The sequence below is a fragment of the Candoia aspera genome, chromosome 1, assembly GCF_035149785.1.
Source record: "Candoia aspera isolate rCanAsp1 chromosome 1, rCanAsp1.hap2, whole genome shotgun sequence".
NCBI lineage: Eukaryota > Metazoa > Chordata > Lepidosauria > Squamata > Boidae > Candoia > Candoia aspera.
In genome coordinates this window covers 126,557,474-126,578,463 of record NC_086153.1, presented here as the reverse complement: position 1 = coordinate 126,578,463, position 20,990 = coordinate 126,557,474, and the positions used below count along the sequence as shown (strand labels likewise).

Sequence of the window (20,990 nt, the reverse complement as noted above, 5' to 3'; positions counted from 1 at the left end):
TGCAAACCCTCCCCTCAGGCTAGCATAGCAACCACCCACCCCAGACGCTAGCAACCGTTAGAATCGGCCTGAGAAAGTAACCTTGAACAGCAGAGATAACCCAAACATACATTCCAGAAGATCACAAGTCAGCACAAAGGAAATTTACCAGCGTGGCCAGGCAGGCACGCAACTGCAGCTATGACATGTGAAACGTTACGAGGAACCATAAACATGACAATTATTAGTATTATTGCAGTTGCTGCTGGCTTAACACTATCAAGTGTGTCTGCGCTTAAGAGTACGCACACATACACACATTTTGTCTCTCACAAATCAGCTTCCCCACATCAGCTTATGTCACTATAAAACGTTTGGTCTTTAAAAGTATCTCAAGACCTTTTGCATGATTGTTGCAGCAGCCTAGCATGACAAATTCCATCAGAAAACATTAATTTGAAACATGATACCATAAAGCAACTCCAGTAGGCCCACCCCTTTGCTTTTATGTCTCAAACCTATCTCACTCTATAACAAGCCCAAGTTTTGAAAACACAGTTATGAACCAAAGTAGGTTTTCAGCTCTTGGAGACTTCAGACTGATATATTAAATAATTGAACTATTGGGCACTGATACTATAAAATGCATACATAAATCACTTTGAGCTTTAGAGCTCTTCCAAGCAGCATTTTTTTTAAGTTTGTTTGCCCTAGAACAGAAAGAAGTGCTAGATTCATCTGAATAATACTAATATATCTTAAAGTTTTAATGTCAAGCTGAACAAATAAATAATGTACATATGCGTGAGCATTATTTGCAAGGTATTCCAATCCAGCACAAGGTATTCCAATTTGCACAAAAACTTGTGCAAAGTTGTACAAATATTCTCAAGAAGAGATAAACAGGAAAATTTAAAAAGTCCTTGAAAGCAGATTTGCTCCATAGAGTGAACATACCTATATGTGAACTTCCCTATCTGGGTACCGGGGATTCCAACTCTTCAAATAAAAAAGTTAGAAGCCCCACATGGGACACTGGGACAGAGCTTGTAGTAAAGAGCTAGCAGTAGAGACTGTTCAATGGCCTAAGTTGTGAAGGAGGCACAGAAATAATGGGTCACATCATATATGTGACTTGTACAGGGCCAGGATTTTCTAGGGAATATGTTTGGGAGGGGGGAAGAGGAAGTTTGTACCTTTGTTTTTAACTATGTTTTATAGATTGTTGTGAGCCACCTGGAGTCATTGTCTGAGATAGGTGGCCATATAAATCCTATACATACATACATACATACATACATGTACATCGAGACTTTTCTTTGTTTTTGTTTTTAATGATACAAGTTCCCATCTCAAAATAGGAACATAAACATTTAGAGGTGAAATTAGAAGGAACTCAGCCCCATTAAAAGGGATTCAGGAGCTGTAGTCTGCCTGCTGCTGCAATAGTAATTGTATGTGTGAACGCAGGAGGAAAACTTCAACAGTGTTGGGTTTTTCTGGTTTGCCAAAAGTTCATTTACATAATACTATTCAAAAACTTGATGGGGCAAAAACATAGACATGCTACACTTGACATTTAGAATTTGCAAAGTGCCAGTTAGAATGGTACAAATGCTTTGAAGGGGTATGGTGCTTCAATTTGACAAAGTTGAAACAGTGTGCCCCCACCAATAGTTGCCTTATTTCACTGCTTTTCAGTACTTCCTTTTAAAGTAAGTACTCTTATCAGTTGAGGCTCTGAGACTGAGTGTCTAGTCAATGACAGTCAGGTCACCTCTTAATCTCACAGAGGGGAACTGCATCACTTCTGTGGCATGAAGCACCCGGTCAAGGCACAGCCAAGCCACCTGACACAGTTCTGTTACAGACCATTGCCCTTTGAGAAGTTCTCTTGGACTGGCCACCAGGTTATTGTTATTGTTAGGTGAAAGATAGTAAATATTTCCAAGTTAGTGATTTAGCAATAAGAATGTCATAAATTATTCAGGGTCCAAAACATATTTACAGGCTCTCAGTGAGAGCTGCTTAACTCTCTACATGCCTACACGGAAGGGAAACTGAAACTAAAACAAGTCCAGGCCAGTTCTTCTCCCCAGGTGCAAAAATTAACATCCGAAAAGAGGACAATTACATTCAACCTCTTCACCGGGCCAAAATGATTAGTTACCATAGTAATCTTAATCTGTAGTAGAAAACACATTAACAGTTGCCTCCCAAGACTCCTTCTGCCTTGTAGTTGAAAATAACAATTTAAGGTACCTGTGTACCATCTTCACCTTCTACCATTGTTACGGTGGCCTCTTGTACAGCTCATTTGCACAGTAGCCTGCTGGCTTGTTGTTTATTCGTTTAGTCGCTTCTGACTCTTCGTGACTTCATGGACCAGCCCACGCCAGAGCTTCCTGTCGGTCGTCAACACCCCCAGCTCCCCCAAGGATGAGTCCATCACCTCTAGAATATCATCCATCCACCTTGCCCTTGGTTGGCCCCTCTTCCTTTTGCCTTCCACTCTCCCCAGCATCAGCATCTTCTCCAGGGTGTCCTGTCTTCTCATTATGTGGCCAAAGTATTTCAGTTTTGCCTTTAATATCATTCCCTCCAGTGATATATCCAATATCCTGCTGGCTATTTGCTTTAAAAGTGTAAGTTGAGGCTTCCCATTCAAAGACAATGGGAAGTTCAATTTAAATAGAGTATATACTTATATACACTTGGACACTGATTAATTATACAAATGATTCTATCAACATAATCAGAGGTAAGCCTCAGAGGCTTTTTCTTATCTGTTGATTTTATCTGTAATGGTTGATCTCAAGTTTATTTATTGGCCACATGCTATATGATGCTCAATTCAAACAAGGCTATAAATGACTTGTGTTCTGTTTTAAAGTACTGTTTTTAGATTACACTTAAATGTGCTTAAAATAGTATCAATTTAAAAATGTAAAAACAAATAAATGAGAAAACACAATGTGAGACAGACTCTGGCAAGTTTTAAATTCAACAGCACATAATCAATATTAAGGTAAATTCAAGTCACAGTAATGGGGACCTAGTTCATACCACAAATCCAGATGTGCAATAACAGGTATAACCCAGGCCTGGTTCTCTCTGGATGCATATCCCATGTACACAAGGGTTAGATGCACATTCATTGATATCCTCTTCACAACTGAAGCCTTCCCAACCTGTTGGGAGGAAATATATATATATATATATATACAATAGATTTTTGGTCTAATACTGGTATAGTCTTTAAGGAACCAGGCTAGAAACTGGGAGACCATGAGTTGTAGACCCACCTTAGGCATGAAGCCTGCTGTGTGATTCTGGACCAGTCACTCTTATTCAGGCCTAGGAAAAAGTTAAAGGCAAGCCACTTCCAAAAATCTTGCCAAGAAAACTTCAGGGACTAGTCCAGGCAGTCACCAGGGGCCAACACTGACTCAGAGACAATGCCCCGACCCCAAAAAGTACTGTTTTTATTTCTCATGCTACTAGGAAAATGGTAGTATAATCCAAACCATTTACAGGGCATCTTTTTCTGACCTGGATATAGCAAATGACTAAAAAAAAGAAACAAGGGCTAGGTTGTGTACTTGCACAAAACTTTGCTACCATTATTCTTTTAAAAAGAAAAGCAGCTATGATAGATCAGTCTTGAGTGGATGATGGGTAGATGGAGAAAGCAGATGCTACTTGCTGCTGGCCTTGCTATACAGCTGAATAAAGACAGAAATTGTGACTCATTGGTGCAGTAGCAAGCCTGCAATGACAGATTATTAATCCATGGTATAATTATAAAGTGCTTGTGTTACTGAGAATGGGCCTTTAGGCTCTGTTTTAAGTAGAAGCATATCTAGGATTTAGGTTCTTTGCCCTCATGCTCCATTAACTGGAGCTAGGCATGAATTTTGCTCATGGACAGAGAGAGAATTTTAGCCATCTGGACTCTATTCCATTTTAATATATTTATATTTTATTGCTTATTGACTTTATTATATAGTATTTATATTATATTGTGGTTGAATGTTTTTATTGTGAAGGGAGATGGGTGGTGACAAATTTGATAAGTAAATAAATAAATAAAATAACCTTTTGAAATTCTCCACTGACTTTATCAGCAGAGAATTTGGGTAGGGCATTTCTGTTTCTATACAATAAGGACAAATCTTCCAGTTTTTCAAGGGAATCTGGTGAATTTTTCTCCTTTGAAATAATTTCCAAAGTAAATTGTCTCATCAAAGTGAATTAAAACTGGTCTATTTTCCTAAAAAACAAAACAAAAGCCTTAAGGCACCCATTTTGTTCCTTAGAAACCTTCACTACTATGTCCCCAGATGAAACAGACAGGACAGGACAGGACAGGACAGGAAAACAACAACAACAGGAAATCATTGATTGTGTGGTGAGGATGCAATAATGGAAGCCATGTCTATGCTCTGGGAGTTGTGCATACTTTAAACCATGATTTATAAATGACTATGGCTGGGTCTACATATCCCACTACTTCAAATAAACCACCTGCCATGTGTTGTCTGTGAACCAACCACAATTTCTTTCTCCTCACTTAATTCCAAGAGCTGTCCTCATTCCAAATGCAAATTGTTCCACAAATTTACTTTACAGTAACATTTAATCAAACTGTCTAACACATGGCAGAATTAACCACTGTTGAATGCTAATTAAAACAACAAATTCTCTCTTTGGACCCAAGACAACATTTTAAGTGCATTTAGTTGCTTCCACTGGAAAATGTTTTTCTGCTCGGATACTTTTTGATCAAGAGGGTAGATCAATTTGCACCTAAGAAACAATGAAAAGGGATTTCCTGATATATTACATTCTATTTAGAGAAAACAATCATTCCATTGCTTAATTCCAGTAACTATTACCTTGGTGCAGAAAAAAACATGGAAGTTCTCTGTGGTCTGAATTTTTGACCAGGGGAAAAAAAAAAACCTTAATTCAAAGTATTTTCCTCAATTGTTACCTTTCTGACATCTGCAGAAGTATCCATTAATAAGGTCTTCACAGACTGAGTCATGTAGACAAGGAGAAGAGCTGCACTCATTCAGGTCTATTTCACAAAACGGGCCAGAAAATCCACCGAGGCATCTAAATATAACATCATTCCATTATAATTTAGCATAATATACCATTGCATAACTAAGTTGGAATAAATATGATTTTTATCAACATATTCTATCTTGGTTGGATTTAATTCCTGTTAAATAACCGTCCGGATATTACAAGAGCTGAAACAAAGGATAAAGGATACAGAGAGGCAAGCAGATAGAGGGGAGACTCTATTCTTCCTGTTTCCAGAGCACAACAAATATATCGCTTCTGCAGCTGGTTATCTCACACAGCTCGAAATACCCAGCCATCGGAGAGCCTTTTCTTTAGTTCGTTGTCATGCTCTCCCCTCTGCAGTATTGGAGGGTAAATATAAGAAAACACCACTGGCCACAAGGCTTTGTCCTTGTGACTCCGGAGAGGTGGAAACTATAGACCGTGTTCTTCTGCATTGCATATTTTATAGAGACATTCGTATCAAACTCATCATACCCCTGATTAGTAAATACCCTGGTCGTACAGATTCTGACTATACTCAATTGCTGCTTATAGATGAAAGCTCTACCATCACAGCGCAGGTAGCGAGGTTCTGTGCTGCAGCAATGAAGATTCGTCAGACCCTGATGGGCCAATTTCTGTAATGTATTGCATGCAATAGTAAAGCATTTAAATTTCCTTTTTATATACATATAACATAGTGGTAATTTTAGATACACATGTTTTACAATTTATACTTAATATATTCTTAATGTCTATATTCTTATTTAGTATAGGCTGTATCTTAGATTGCATGTACAGAGTCTAGTTAGATAGTCTATAAATGTATTCTAATTTTATTTTAATTGTTATCCTCCTATTTTATTCTATGTTGTTATCATTTTAAGATAGGCTACATATATTTCACAGGACATTACCCTTGTACTGGTCTAAGATCACAATAAATTATGAACTGAACTGAACATCTGGATATTAATAGATATACATTTCCATTGAATGGGACAAAAACTGGGTATCTCTGGCAGATAGACTTTTTTCTGGAGCCTGGCAAAGGGCATGTCAACCAGATGATGTTGCTTGACTTTGGCATTTTTTTAAATGTTGCCATTGATAAGCCCTTTTGTAATTCTTTAGTGTGTTTCAAATTTAGGACTCCCATTTGTCAGGGCATTCCAACAGCACTTTGACTAGAAATTCAAAGGACAATGTCTGATGTCAAGAAAAAGAAAAGAGGTAGCAATCCTATTTCTAATTATGTTACTTAGGAATAATGCTAGATAAAACAGTAATCATAAAAGATTGATTGTCTTGCTACTTTGCTCAGCAATAATAAAAACAAAGAAATGAGAATGTGTTTAATGGGCATCACCATATATAGCAGCAGAATGATACCAATTCAAGAAGAATAGTTGATTAAGGCACACCAAAGAATCAAAATTTCTGGAGATCAAGCATAAAGTAGAAAGCTTAGGAGAAGTTCCACCACACTACCGCCAAAGTCATCCCAAACCCAACATTACCAAACCTTTCCCCTGCTTTCTTGTTGCCAGCCCTAACTTCCAAATCTAACCAACAAGAGCACATGATCTCTTGTCAGTGGAGCTTACACAATCTGGAGAAACAGTGAGCTTATTCAGATCCTCTGGCAAATGAGAAGGGTCCACAGCTCTCAAGGCTGCAAACTCAGGAAGCAGGAACCACTTGGATTTCTGGAAACATGTTTATTGTTAGTTGGGCAATGCAATGTAATGTTAAAAGCCTGCTAAAGCAATTATCCAGATCACCTTATACCAAACATAATTAAGGTGGACTTACTCTGATTCTCTTTCTCATACTTTCCCCCTTCCTTGGGGCTGAGATATCTCTTTTGCAACAGCCCTCTTTCCTGCTCCATGTTCCTGGGGCCTGACAGACATTTCATTACATCAGGTACCTTGCTTTCCCTTCATTTTGGAAGATACAGTATGACTTGGAAGGAGGGCCATGGCAGGTAAAGATGGAAGAACACACTTCCAGACATGTTAGAAAAGTGCAAAAATCAGTGCCCTCATTCTCTGCAGTGGCCATGAATCATACTTCTTTTTTTCCTTACAAATGAATGCATGCTGCTGCCGAGTTTGAAAATGTCTCCAGCAGTCAATTTGAGGTTTTCTCTGTATATGGTAGACCTCAGTGACAGTGATGCCAACAGTGTCTACTTATCTACTTATTTTCAAAGTTCTTTAGTTAATATATGTTTATAATACTGTATATTTCCACTTCTATTGACTAGAAAAGTCTGAACGCTATAGACTTGGGGTGCCCTTTGTAATTATTTACTCAACAAATTAGGCAGAAATGAAAGCAACTGAATCACTTTCCCAGCTGTAAGTGTTCACATATCCAGAGGTTGTCAAGAGAAGTTAAGTGACTCCTGGTTGAACAACTCCCTGCAGTCTTATATTGGGCCTACAACTCTCCAAATGTCAAACTCCCTTTCCTCCCCCTTCAATTTCAATCCATATCCTGCTGTAACCTATTGTTCTTTGTCTCTGTTTCTCACCTGTACCATTTTCTCATCTCTCTTCATCTATCTGCTGACATTTCACAGTTTATGAATAATTTGTATAACTGCCAGGTTGAAGGCTAGCATCCTCTAACAGAGCAGTGAGCTGGTTTTATTAAAAAGATAGATCATTAACAGCAATATACTTTAACAAGACAGCACTTACACAGTCACCTTTAGCTCTGTTGAGTTCTTTTTGCTTAGAATAATTGATGAGATGAATGGATTGATACATATTACCAATCTAATTTGTATTCATAATTATCTGAATATATGTTGAACTTTAAAAAAAAGAGTTAGAAGAAGAGAATAATAAATAAAAATGAATGAAGTTGCCCTAATGCCCCATTAAATGAAACAGTCTAATACAAAATTCTTTGGACATTTGTCCTGATTTCCTCCCCCCTCTTTCATTCAAATCTGCATTTTCTGGGCAGAATAAATCTCCTTAACTACTTCACTCTAACAGGCTAGTTCCATTGCTGCAAATTTATATTGGGGTGGCTATACATTATTAACAAGCTATGAAAAGTCACTGGCTAAATGTCATGGCAGCTGAGATATAGCACTACCTTGGGATTCAGACTGCAAACAGTTTAGTTTTAATTTCTTGGACCACAAGGTGCCTTGACATTTGAGGGACAACTTTTTCCTTTCCTAGAAGTCAGACTTCTATTATCTCGGCTATAATTTTCAAACCTGGCATTGATGGAATGTTTTACCTTTTAAATTTTTTTTTTTAAAAAAAGGGAAAAACCAATCTATCCTGCACCTTAACGTTCATTTAATCAGTGTTCACATGTAGGATTGAGGAATAAAAATAATAATTAAAAAAAGGTCAGCTAATAATTCTAGCATCTTCAGAACTATCTTGGGTCATACTTAGTTCAATAACTGACCCCTTTCACACGAATGCTACTGGCTGAACTGTAGTAAAAGGAGAGAACAGATGTTATGCTTAATTTCTTTTTTAGGTGAAAAAAAAATATAAACTTCATGTTTTAGATCCATGCTGTAATCTGTTCTAAAACACTTTTATTAAATACTTCAAATATCAACCTACAGTGATAAATTAATGTACAATTATAGTAATATACTACTAGTAAAAACTATTTTTGTAGTACAGAAACAAGGCACAGTTGGTACAAATCAATATGCCATTCTGGCTGTTCAAAAAGATAACATTTGCCATAGGCAAAATAAAAGAAAGAAGCACTTTTTGTTAGTAAAACGAGAAAAAAAAGGATATTGTTCTAGAATAAAAAAGCCTAGATGTTTGAAATTCCCATTCTATATAATATGCCTCCGACAAGCTAAAAGCTTTCTTGTGTTCTCAGAAGTTACACAGAAGTGTTTCAAGTTCAATCTTTTCTTTCAGTCATTTGATTCCTAACTTTGCCTGCCTAATTTTGCTTCTATTTTTTAAAAATTCTTTTACTATTTTCTTTCTTCACTTGACAGACCAATTGCCAACTACCATTTAATATATAAATCAAATGGTGAGCTCTGGTTTAAAGGAGAAATCATTTTATCAGAGTGTACAAAACATTCAGTGTTGCAGGAAATCTAGAAGTCTCTCTTGTCTCTTGGCAAGAAATTAAGTTCTTTCACTTACTCCTATTCCCTGTCTCTGTTACACTTACACTTATTGTAAGATTATTTTATTTGTTCACGCTTTATATGCAGCTTACACCTCTTGTTATTGCAATTCTAGAGAGTGTTCAAGTAGGAAGGGAAAGGAAGATTCTTCTCAATAACACCCAAGTCATGATGTAAAGGTTACTGGATTTCATTTATAACATTTATACTCCCATTTGTTTTCAGCAGAAGAACCATGATCAGGGCAGAAATGTGCTCAAAATATTTATTCTAATGCCATTCTTAAAATTATAATCATCTCAGTAAAATTGTCCTTTAGACTAAAAAGAAGCTGATGAAACATAATTCTCAAAGAACAACTGTGGATCATGGCCAAGAATTTGACCCACTATGTAAGGTTGACATTTTACAAACTGTCAGCCTTTGTCTGCTGCCAGCTACTATCATTCCAGTTAATTGAACCAAGTGGAAAGATTCTTAATGCTCACTAAATGTACTCCTTTTTAATAATATTCCTTTCAATTCCTTATTTAAAACTCATATATTAATCCACCAGATTGACTTCAATATTCAACTCAAACACAATTTTCAGAACTCAAAATGGTATGCACATGGAGCAGAATCATGTGGAGACATGGCATTAGAAGTAGCATAGTAAGAAATCGGCCAACTGTCCTTAGCAAGAAGGGTTGGGAGGTTTGGGGTGGGTGGGATGGGGTGTTCTCCTGCAGTCATTGCTTCATATGCTCTGGTACTTTTTTTCTTCCTTATATTAAAAACCTCACAAGAGAATTTGCCTCATGAAGTCACTCTTTTATTGGGATTTCATTGAAATGTGAGACCCAGGCAGCTTGCAGCCTGCCAATAAGATGAAAAAAATCATGAAAAATAAAACATTGTCCCTCACAACCCTCAGACACTTTGTAACTACTTTAAGGACAAGGATCCTATATCTTACCCCCCAAGTATTTTACTGAAAAATTAATTATCCTTTAAAAAGTATACTAAGAAATTATTTTTTCCCATCAGATTGAAAGAGGATGGTCAATAAAAATGCAGAATAAGTTTTCATCATAGTCTTAGTTATAATGAATTGCACCAGTTTATATAGTGTTATCACTCATGGAACATAATGGCATCTTCTTAGTCCAACAGACTCTGAGTTTCAGAATTTACAAACAATGATTCTCAGTTTAATCTCTTTGAGACAGTTTTGCAAAACAGATAATTTCCAAAATTGTGACAAGTGAATTGTTCAATGTGTGCATCCTTATCATAATTCCCAGGGTTATTCTAATTCTCAGGTGAAGCAACCTTACCAGTTGTTTGAAAAAGCAATTGGTTGATTAGTCACACCAAAGTCCTTCCAAATTAAATGGGGCTTAATTTTGTTGCTATGACTAATTTTCCTGTATGAAATCAGTGGGCCTAGAGCAGGAATAACTTCATCCAATTCCAATCCACCATTTTTAACAATGTCAGTGAATCACAGACTTTGTAATAACATAAAAAACATAAGCAGTCAACTGCTAAATTGGGCCCACCTAGTCCAGCAGGCTGTTTTCACAGTGGCTAACGAACTGTGCAAGGAAGCCCACTAGTCTCCCAGCAGACGGCTTTCAGAAGCAATCACATTGTCATCAAGGCTAAGAGCTGGTGATCCTCATGACTTCCTGAATTGGTCCAACTCTTTTTTGAAGCCAGCCACACCGGTAGCCAGTACAACATAGCACAGTAGTGAATTCCAAAGTTTAGTTACAATTACAATGTTGTGGAAGATGCTTTGCTATCACTCTTAGATTTGTTGAAGAGTGGAGGCACAATAGCTTTGGGGTTAGCCTTCGTCACCAAATGGTGATGATTTACCATGGGTTGATACCCCTTAAAGCATAACTTTCATCATATTTAAATCATAAATAAATCCTTTCCTCCAACTTTTTATACAAACAACAGATAATTCAATTCATTTCTTTACCTTTGCTACTGCCTCACAGTCCTTATTTTATGAAAGCATGTGATTGAGCTCCCACATACCATTTTTAGAGGAATAAAAAGTTTGCTTTTGTCTGAAACAGTGATCCTATCTTCCCATGGATAGCACAGCTTGGTTTCTGGTATAAGGCTTTCATAACAAGTACAAATTTCCCACAAAACTTACATGAACTACAAACTTTTTTCCTCCTCTTTTTCCTCACAGGGTGAAATAGTACTCCCTTTATAAAGTGCAGGGGAAAGATTTATGTTGAAGGCTGGTACTGAAGGCTCTCTTGTGTACTTGATTTTTTCCCCCATTTCTGCAAGGCAAGAAACTGAAATCCCATGATTACATTTCAAAGAATTGGCTTTTTAGTGGTGCTGAACATCCACAATTCCCAGTTGTTCCTGCTGGAACTGTAGATCATTTATAAGATTCTGTCAAATCTGAAACATGAATCTATGCCCAATTTCCAATATTTTTTTCTCCTGCACTACATCGTGCATGCACACACACACGTGGACCCACCCACACAGACATCCTGCCAGTATGAATGATAAGGTCTTTTGCATATTGAATAAAAAGAGGGGGGGGGCAAGGAAGAGTTAGCCTGAATTCTCATAAAGCCAAAATAAGTGAAAACTATCCCAGTAAGATTCGTAGGCAGGTGTCTAACATATGATCACACTAGAAACAGGTCTTCTGAATACTGTATGTCATATATCTCCTACTTGATCCTATTAACATATTCTTTACATGAAAGAATATGCATTAAATAGTGTTTTAGAATATGTACCTGTCATGAGCACTGATGGTGAGCAGGAGGGGGCCCCTATCCAGGGGGGAAAACGCATGCGTAGTAGTGAGGAGTTGAGCAGTCATTCAAAGAGATACAGAACAGACCCGCCTTGACTTTTGGGGTTTATCTGTCTGGGTTTTTCCCACGCTTCTTCAGTTTGTTAGGATTTTCTGTCTAACGTAGCAGTAATAAAACACTAGAGACTTATTCCTCATCTCAGCGTGGTTCCTGGCTGTTAGGACAGTACCGCTTTGATGGCTAGAAGTGAAGAAGTCTTAAGAAATCTCTTGTTGAAGGTAAAGGAAGAGGGTTTTTTTAAAGTTTTTTTTTTAAAAGCCAGATTATGTCAACAGACAATGCCAACTCAGAGCAAATAGGTAGAAAAGAAACCAAAGTAGCAGCAGACATTATCTTTCCAGGTACAACAGTTCACAGGGATTGTGTCTATAGGCATAAAATAAACATATGTCTGCTACTTGTGAGAAAGAATATGATCTATAAAAATAATAAAGTTAAAGATAGCATACAGATAACAAAGGGACATGTTGCCAAAGCCATGGGTTGCCCAGTTGCTACATATGGCTGTGAAAACTGGATCATCAGAAAGTCTGAATGAACAAAAATCCATCCCTTTGAATTGTGGGGCTAGAGAAAGTTTATTTATTTATTTATTTATTTATTTATTTATTTTCCAAATTTCTATCACCACCCATCTTCCCCAAAAGGGGACTCTGCGCGGTTTACAATAAAATCAGAATTAAAACATATGAATTACAATATAATAGACCAATAAATAAATATAAAATAAATATAAAATCCAAGCAGTGAAGGTCTTATTCATTGGGGAGAGATCTGTGGTACTAGCCACCCTAAGAAGAACTGGTGCCCCCCCCCCCCCAAGTTGTTGAAAATATTTTGGACCTCAAGAAGAACAAACAGTTAATACTAGATGAATTAAAAATCAAACTGCTGACTGGAAACACTAACAGTGAAGCTAATGCTTAGATACCTGAAGTGAAATGAAGAGTTATAGAAGCCTCTGATGCCTGGCAAAATAGAAGGCGATTGGGGAAAAAAAAAAGGCATGTAGATGACAAGATGCCCAGATGCTACTACTGATGATACAAACATGACCTTAATAGAACTCAAAGAAGCATTTATTGGCAGAAATTCCTGGCAAATGGTGTGTTTCAGGTCATGTAGTCCCAGAAGTGACTGAACAATTCCAAAGTGACTGAGCAGCAACAAATGTGTCTGTGTGTATGTGTGTGTATGTGCACAAATGTCAGTCCTCCCCTCAATTAATGACTATGCCAAATTACTAGAAAACAGTCCCTTTCCTTTTTTTTCCTCAGTATCCCTGGGATAATATACCTGACATGGTTGTTTAAATCCTTCAGAATAGGTGTTTTGGAGCTATCATGTAAGAGCGCTTGTTAAAGCAGCTGTGTTTTTTTTTTCCCAGGCTTGGGCAGCTGTTTCAGAAACTGCCCCTATCTACACTTTCATATGTATGTACAGTTATTTCATATGCAAAGAGCTGTGTGGGCTTATGAATGTTGAGACAGCTGAAAGGACATTCAAAAGCAGCCACATGAGTCTGGAAGAAGATGTGGCAGCTTTAACCATTTGAAAAGCATCTCTTTCCTGGGGATGTTGTCCAATTTTAAAGGTGGGTATGTTGTTCACCCCGCAACTGGACTTCCTGAATGTTTAGAGTATCAGTTTACCTGTAAAATTTTACCCCCCCAAAAAAGAACAAAAATAGGGTCCACTTCATAAAACTCTGGAAAAGAGAGCAATAGAGACAGGGAGATCAAAATTCCAATCAATTGAAAACACTTTTTCCTTTTTAAAAAAACAAATGGTAAACATGAATAATTCAAAAACCTTTATATAGAGTTTTTGAAATTTAGTATGCTTTACCCATTCATAAAACTCTATTTTCTTGTAAGTTCCATTCTACTCTATTCCACTGTGGTGATAATTTTTTTTTTTAAAAAAAAGTTATAGCTTTTATTTCCCATGTTAGGGTTTTTATTTATTTTATTTATTTATTTAAAAAAAAAAACCTTGCTCCAGAACCAAGGACTCAATCAATTCAGATTATCTCAGGAGTGATTTAGAGAAAATCCTCATTTCTGTCACTCCAATATGAGCCCTCAAAGTGGTTTGGATAATCTCTGTATACTCCTAATAAAAATCGTTTTTTTGCTGGTCAGTTTAAAAACTCTTTGGGAAGAATTCCACCTTTTTCTCAGACTTGAAAAAAAAAAGGTTTCTTAGCTAGGGGTATGAAAAAAAACAACTAATTGGTTTACATTTTAATGTGTATTTATGTAATTTGTACTCCTTGAATCCCAAAATACAGCTATACTTAATTTCTTTTTGTTTCCCAGTTTAACAGTGTTCATTCTCTAATCAAGAAAAAAGTGTGTATAAAATGCATATATTAGGAGAACGTGTCTACAGTGATGCATATATTGATGGAAATAACATACAAGAACATGCTAAACAATGGAATAACTCTGCTAAGGGAAATGCACATACAAATCTGTGTGGTTTTTCATGCAGACTTTTTTAAAAAAATTATAAACTGAGTTGGAACAGAATGAAATATCAGATAGAAATGGAAGGAAATCACTGAAAACAAAAATGACAGGTTGATCTGTCACATGTTCTCTTAGTATTTTAATGCAATGTAGAGACACAGAGCACAGGTTTTAACCAATTAACCAAGCAATGCTTTTAAAGAAAGTTCACCCCTCCAAGCAATCACACTTTATTTTCCTAATCTTTTTTAAACTGCTTTACATTATTACTTGAACTGAATTCTATAACCATCAGCATTATATCAGCATTATTTTTCATTTCCCAAGTGTTTTTTAATGCATGATGCTTGGAAAAAAAGTAAGTTCCCCATTCCCTTCTATTTAATTCCTTTAATATATTAGTTAAAAGAGCTAGCAGATACCCTACTAACTCATCAACTAAGAGACAGACTTACATAAACGCTCAAAATTCAAAAACCTGTTTCCCTTGCAAATTATTCTATATTCACCATATTAATTCAGAAAACAATGTTGCTCAATTTACATGCAAGGAAATGATAACAAAAAGCTATGTACTCCTGCACTGGGTGATACATGTATGGTTCACTCCCAAATGAAAATGGAAGGATAGTTGAACAGTATTTATGTCATAATTTAATGTGTAGAATTATGGAGAACCATTACAGTCACTAATTTTAAGATCATGAATTCATCTGTTCTATGATCAATTTTGTATTTCCACTTCAGAGTCTATAAATCAGCCCTGTCTAGCCAGATTTGGTGGCGTTCAGAGGGTTATGCTCCTTTCATTTGCTCTGCATATGCTACAGACCGCTAAGAGAATAAAAAAACAGAAGGCTTATTGAAGAGAATTTGTACTGTGGCATCAACACAATTCAGATTTATTTAGAATGACTCCTCTATCTTCAGAGGAGTAGTTGTTATATTTTTGCTGCAAAGACAACAGAGAATTCTGTAGTAACTTGAAGAGTATGTGCACTCTTTAGACTCACCTTGCTTTAGAACATGTTAAGTGTCATGGATTTTAGTAGCAGAAAGTAAGACATACGGCATTTTAAAATGCTTATGCTCGGCAGACTTCTGTCCTAATTTGCTTCAGCATAAGCCTTCCTAAGCAAGATCTAACATAATTGGACACACTGATATCAGTGAAAGAGCGCATGCTTCAGTAAATAGATATAGCTGGTTTATACTAGTCAGCAGCATGTCCCTGGTGTCTCAGGAGCATGTGGGCTTCTAGTAAGCTCACAGCTAGGAGCTACTTATGCAGAAATATCCTGGCACACTTGGTGCTTTTATGCAAGAACAATACATGCTATGGCTATCAAAATTTATATTAATGTGATTCTCCTCCCCCCGCCCCACCCCACAATACACTTTTGCTTCTGCTTCCTTTCAAACTGCACAGGAGCAGAAAAGGCAAAAATATCATAGTCTGCTCTTTTCATCTATGAATATATGTATTGAACTCACATCTCTCAAAACAAAGCGGAGGAAGGTGCCTCTGCTAGTTTGACTGTCCTAGAACACTCAGTGGCATTCAAAGATTCCAGGAGATGTCATAGCACATAATATCTAACAGAAAAACACTGAATCCTTTTACACAACTGTGAACAGTTTCTGTGTATGTTTATACTTAAGAGTACTTTAATCTCCTTTATACCTATCGTAAAGCCCATTAGTATGATCACCACAAGCTCACTAAATAAGTGAAGAAATGAACTGGATCATAAGAGCAAGCCCAGACTTGAACGTATGTGTGATTTCTGCATATATAGACTACAGGAAGGGAAGAATAGTGTCCTTGGTTCTTCTGAAGTTGTTGAACTACACCTCATTATTCCAAGCCAGCATGGGAAGGGTTAGGGATGCTGCAAGTTATATTTTATCAACATCTCCTTAGCTATAGGTTTCTTGCCTCTGCTTTATATATTGCGTATGATATAGTCCCCAACTATGATGATTGTATATTAACACACAGGCATTATATAACCCTTATGCAAGCATTCAATTAAACATGAAAGAACTCACATTTTGAAGTTTTATGGGAGAAGAATGCAAGCTCTATTCTCATATCCCAAGAGACACAGTCTCCTCTAAAGACTGCTGTATGTTTAGCACTATAATTTGAAAGGACTTACAAGCACATTCCCTAACTCTCCTTAGAATGATACCTCAAGGTCTACTCTAATGATTTATAGCCTGCACCAGACATTGCTGTGGTGATATAAAGCTTAGCCACATATCACCTTAGTGATAACTAGATGATGTTATAAATTGTTAGTGTGGATAGATTCTATAGCCACACCGCTTTCTCCTTGAAAAACTTCCTTATGAGGTTGGGTGGTATCCACCCAGACTGGGATTTCCTCTTCTGAGAAAGAATAGCCAGAATGTGGGAAGGCATTATGCTTCTAAGGTACATCATCCAAAGCATCTTTCTAAACTTGACTACCAGATCTATTTCTCATGGTGTGCCTTTGAAGACAGCAGATATCTTGAATTAAATAATTGGTCTTTTGATGGTATGTGCCTATTGTTTATTTATTTGTGACATTTACAAAGCCACCTAACTCTCTATATTATAATTCTAGGTGGTGTTCATTACTAAAAAGCGAAAAAAATAAAAATAAATAAATAAAATCCAAGTCAATTAATCAATCAATCAAACAAACAAACAAAATAATAATATAGAATCCAATTACATACCCAAGGCTGTGGATAACAAGCACTCACACTCCCAACAAGATGGGTTCCTGAGTCATTCTCATAGGAGCATGGGAGAAGAGTTAGGCATAGCTCTGTGATCTAAACTGGGCTCCCTGGTCTTTTATTCCATCTCCCAAGGCAGTATCTCTTTTTGGCTCTGTTTTTAAAGAAACTGACATAACAGCCCAATACAATCTAAATACATTTTCTTAGTTGAATATTATCCTGATTTATCTAATTATCCCAGATAAGTTAAAAGCAGCTAAATGACAATTAAGAGAATTCAGCAACATTGCATATATAACAAACTGTGCATATACGTGTGTGTGTGTGCACCTGCATGTGTGCATGTGTGTGTGTGTGTATGTATATGTATATCTGTACACGCACACACGCACACACTCATACACATATACAGTATATATGACATTACCTTATCTGACAAAAGTGCAGAGGCAATCAGAGTTAATAATTTGTGAGTCATTAATCTTGATATTTGCTATGAGACCAACACTGTACATCTCACATCAGTGCCTTAAAGCACATTTGACAAACAATGCAACTCATTAATCAACATTAGAAAACAAGTTCCAGCTGAATAAATACCAACATCTGCTTTTTCTATTGATGAAACTCTTGCTTTGTCTCATCATTTTAGTGAGCAGAGAAGCAAATGGTGTAGAGATTTTAAAAAATACTATAGAAATGTGCAAAAAAATTCAATTTATTTCCAGAGGTATCTGAGCCTCCATGAAACCTCAGCAGTAAGGCTTTAGATCTCACATAGGCCTGGCCCTCCCTCACATGTGAGAACTTGTTTAGACCTACATTGAACTGGTCATTGGTCAGGATGGACAGGCCCTAATAAATGAGTTTGAACCCTACCATGTTCACTCACGGATGCGGAGTCTGGGGGAGTATAGTTGAGATGAAGTCGAGCTCAACCTAGGGTCAGTTAACCTCTTTAATAGTAGCAGTAGGTTCACAAAATGGATGAAATGGAATGCATCCTGATCCTTTTTTGTTTTCTAACTTCAGAAAAGATTCCAGGGTTGTGGAGAAGCATTAACAGAAAGGATATATAGTGCATATGGGGAGCTGATCACTTATGACTTCCTCAGACAGAGCACTGGCTTTTCAGTAAGATGTGCAACAGAATAATCAGAGGAGGAAAACATGCAGTTTTAACAGAGAAGGGTTGTTCTAGAAGTTAAGATTTGCTTCAGTAGGGACTGTGCTTTCAGGAGGATTGTCTCTTTATCTTCTTCACTTTTTAGTTAAACTGATAGATGCTGATTTATACATAATGACTTTTCAGTTGTAACAGCTTTCATATAAGCATGATTAACCTGCTTCCCATTTTTTGTGTTTTACACAATATCCCAAACTTTAATTAAGCACATGGTTTGGGTTCACACCACCCATATGCATAAATACCCTAACAAACCTAACCAAAATTAAGAATAATTCATCTTAGAATACTGGGGTAAAGCAACCAGTAGAACTTTCAATATTATGTAAATATAGGGACTGTGTATGCCTGGGAATATTCTTCTAGATCTAGTATATAGCCAGCTACCCAAATGGCCAGTGAAGGTGCTTTGTTACAAATACAAAACTGTAGCATGCATAAAAGAGTGAATTAGTTATGTGCAAAGTTCAGTGGCTCAGAAACAGAACATTTTGTGGTCTCCCAGAAAATTCTTTATTTATTTTTTCTTACAGAAACATACTGAGTCAGCTTCTCTGACCAAAATTTGTTATTTTCTGGAAGCGATTCTTCTGGAACAGGACATGATTCATGGTATTTTGACATGGTCCACCTTAGGACTAGAATAAGTCTGGAAACTTGTAAATCACTTCCTATTCAAGAAAAATTGATCCAATAAATGGCATGGTATTCATGGAACATACATAACAGTAAATTCCAGGAAAAAAACAACCAGAATGCTCTGGGGAAGATGAGAACAATATGTTACTGGACAATGGAATTCTGCAAATTCCTGGGGTGACATGAAGGCCTGGTTATCTAAAATACATTTATTTATTTATTTATTTATTTACTTACTTACTTATATTTCAGATAAAAGCAAACTCTTTTCTTTTCTAAGACATTATTTGGTTTCCAAAATCCTGTCCCATTACTCTAAACAAAAATATAAGGAAAAAAAAATGCATGAAATTATATTCAATTCCTTCTAATCTGCTGAGGCCAAGGAATCCATAAAACTACATGGAAAAGGAAATGCTCATGCCTTTTGTGAAATGTAAATGAAATATGGCTGCATCCCATGGTGGGATTTATTATAAAGGGCAATAGCTATCAACAAGCAAAGTCAAATGTTTCCAGTCCTCTGAGTATTGATGACTTCTTGGTCCAAGCCACACAACCCACTGGTAAAACAGTGAATGCAGAATTTTTTTAGATTTTTTTTAAAATTTCTTTTTAATAGCTTTTACCATTTACTTTACTAAACTGGTATGTAGTGAGCATATGTTTTGAATGTATGATTCAAAGGAAGGAAAGAAAGAAAGAGATAAATAAGGAAGCAACTCTCTGTTGTTTTGGCTAAATCATTGTCCTCACCAGAGCGATTGGTTCTTCCTTGAAAGTTCAACTATGGTACATTAGCTGAGTCACAGTGGGATTGGTTGGGAATTTTCACATAATGGTGGATGTAATGATAACATCCATTTTCTTGTCCCTGTGTTCACGTCTTGGACAACAACACTGCTAGCCCATGACCAGGCATGTCTACTGGCTTCAAAATGGCAGGTGCCAACAACAGTCAATCCTTACCTTTTTAAAACATCCATCACACCCATTGCATGCACATAACAAGTCATGCCTGCCATTTTGAAGCCCATGATTGTTGCTGCAGATGCTCTTATTGCATTACAAGTATAGGAAGCTGAGTAGAGCACTAACCTCTTTGGCCAAACAAGAGCCAGAATTAGGCCTGGCGATTTTTATGAACATAGAGTCATGAAGCTAACAGAGAAATAAGGTTTTCTTTAGTTTTGAACACTAAACTAAATTACACCTGAGCCTATTTTGGCTTTGCCATTTTTCTGGAGAAGCAGGCCTCCAGTCATAATTCACTACTATACTGTGCAGTCTTCCAGGGAAGGGTTTTTAGTGTTCCTTGTGAGGAGAGGTGATCCACCTCTTTCCTTTTTAACTTTTTAAATCTCTGTACTAATTTCCACCATCTTATTGCAAGGAATAAAACCACTTTTATGTTGTACAGTATGTTATTGGATGGTAGAAAGGCTGGCATGGTCAGAAACAGAACATAAAGGATACAGAAAGAAATATATTTGTAAGAAAGCAAAACACAGATGTAAAGTGGTACTGAAATAAGGCTTGCTTAGTTACAGTTACAAATAGTTTAAGTGAGACTGAGAGTGAGGGCTAACTAGAAATATTCTAATGTTAAAGCAGAGAATGGTTTAATTTGGGGGTGAAGTTGCTGCTTTAACATCTGGAAGCTTTAACATTTAGCTGTCAAGTGAATTAGTCCATTCACAGTTGGAAAATATGCTTGGGGCTTGCAAGAATGCTTGGGATAAAGTTTCTTTTTGTTGACATATTTAATAAGAGATGCTTAGAAATAACTATTCCCAGTTGATTTATTAAGATTTTGGGAAAAAAATCTTAATAATGTAACATATAGCTATGACTTTATCCTTTTAACGTCCTATTGTTCTAGGGAGCTTGCATTTTCTTTA

General features: G+C 36.7%; 1 protein-coding gene across 1 annotated transcript in view; it reads right to left on the bottom strand.

The window, feature by feature from the left end:
* LOC134493463 (protein eyes shut homolog) overlaps positions 1-20,990 on the bottom strand; it is a 529,249-nt gene that overhangs the window by 357,637 nt on the left and 150,622 nt on the right. Inside the window, 2 exon segments of the mRNA XM_063298062.1 lie at positions 3,046-3,170; positions 4,976-5,100. Coding sequence (XP_063154132.1) covers positions 3,046-3,170; positions 4,976-5,100 — 250 coding nt within the window.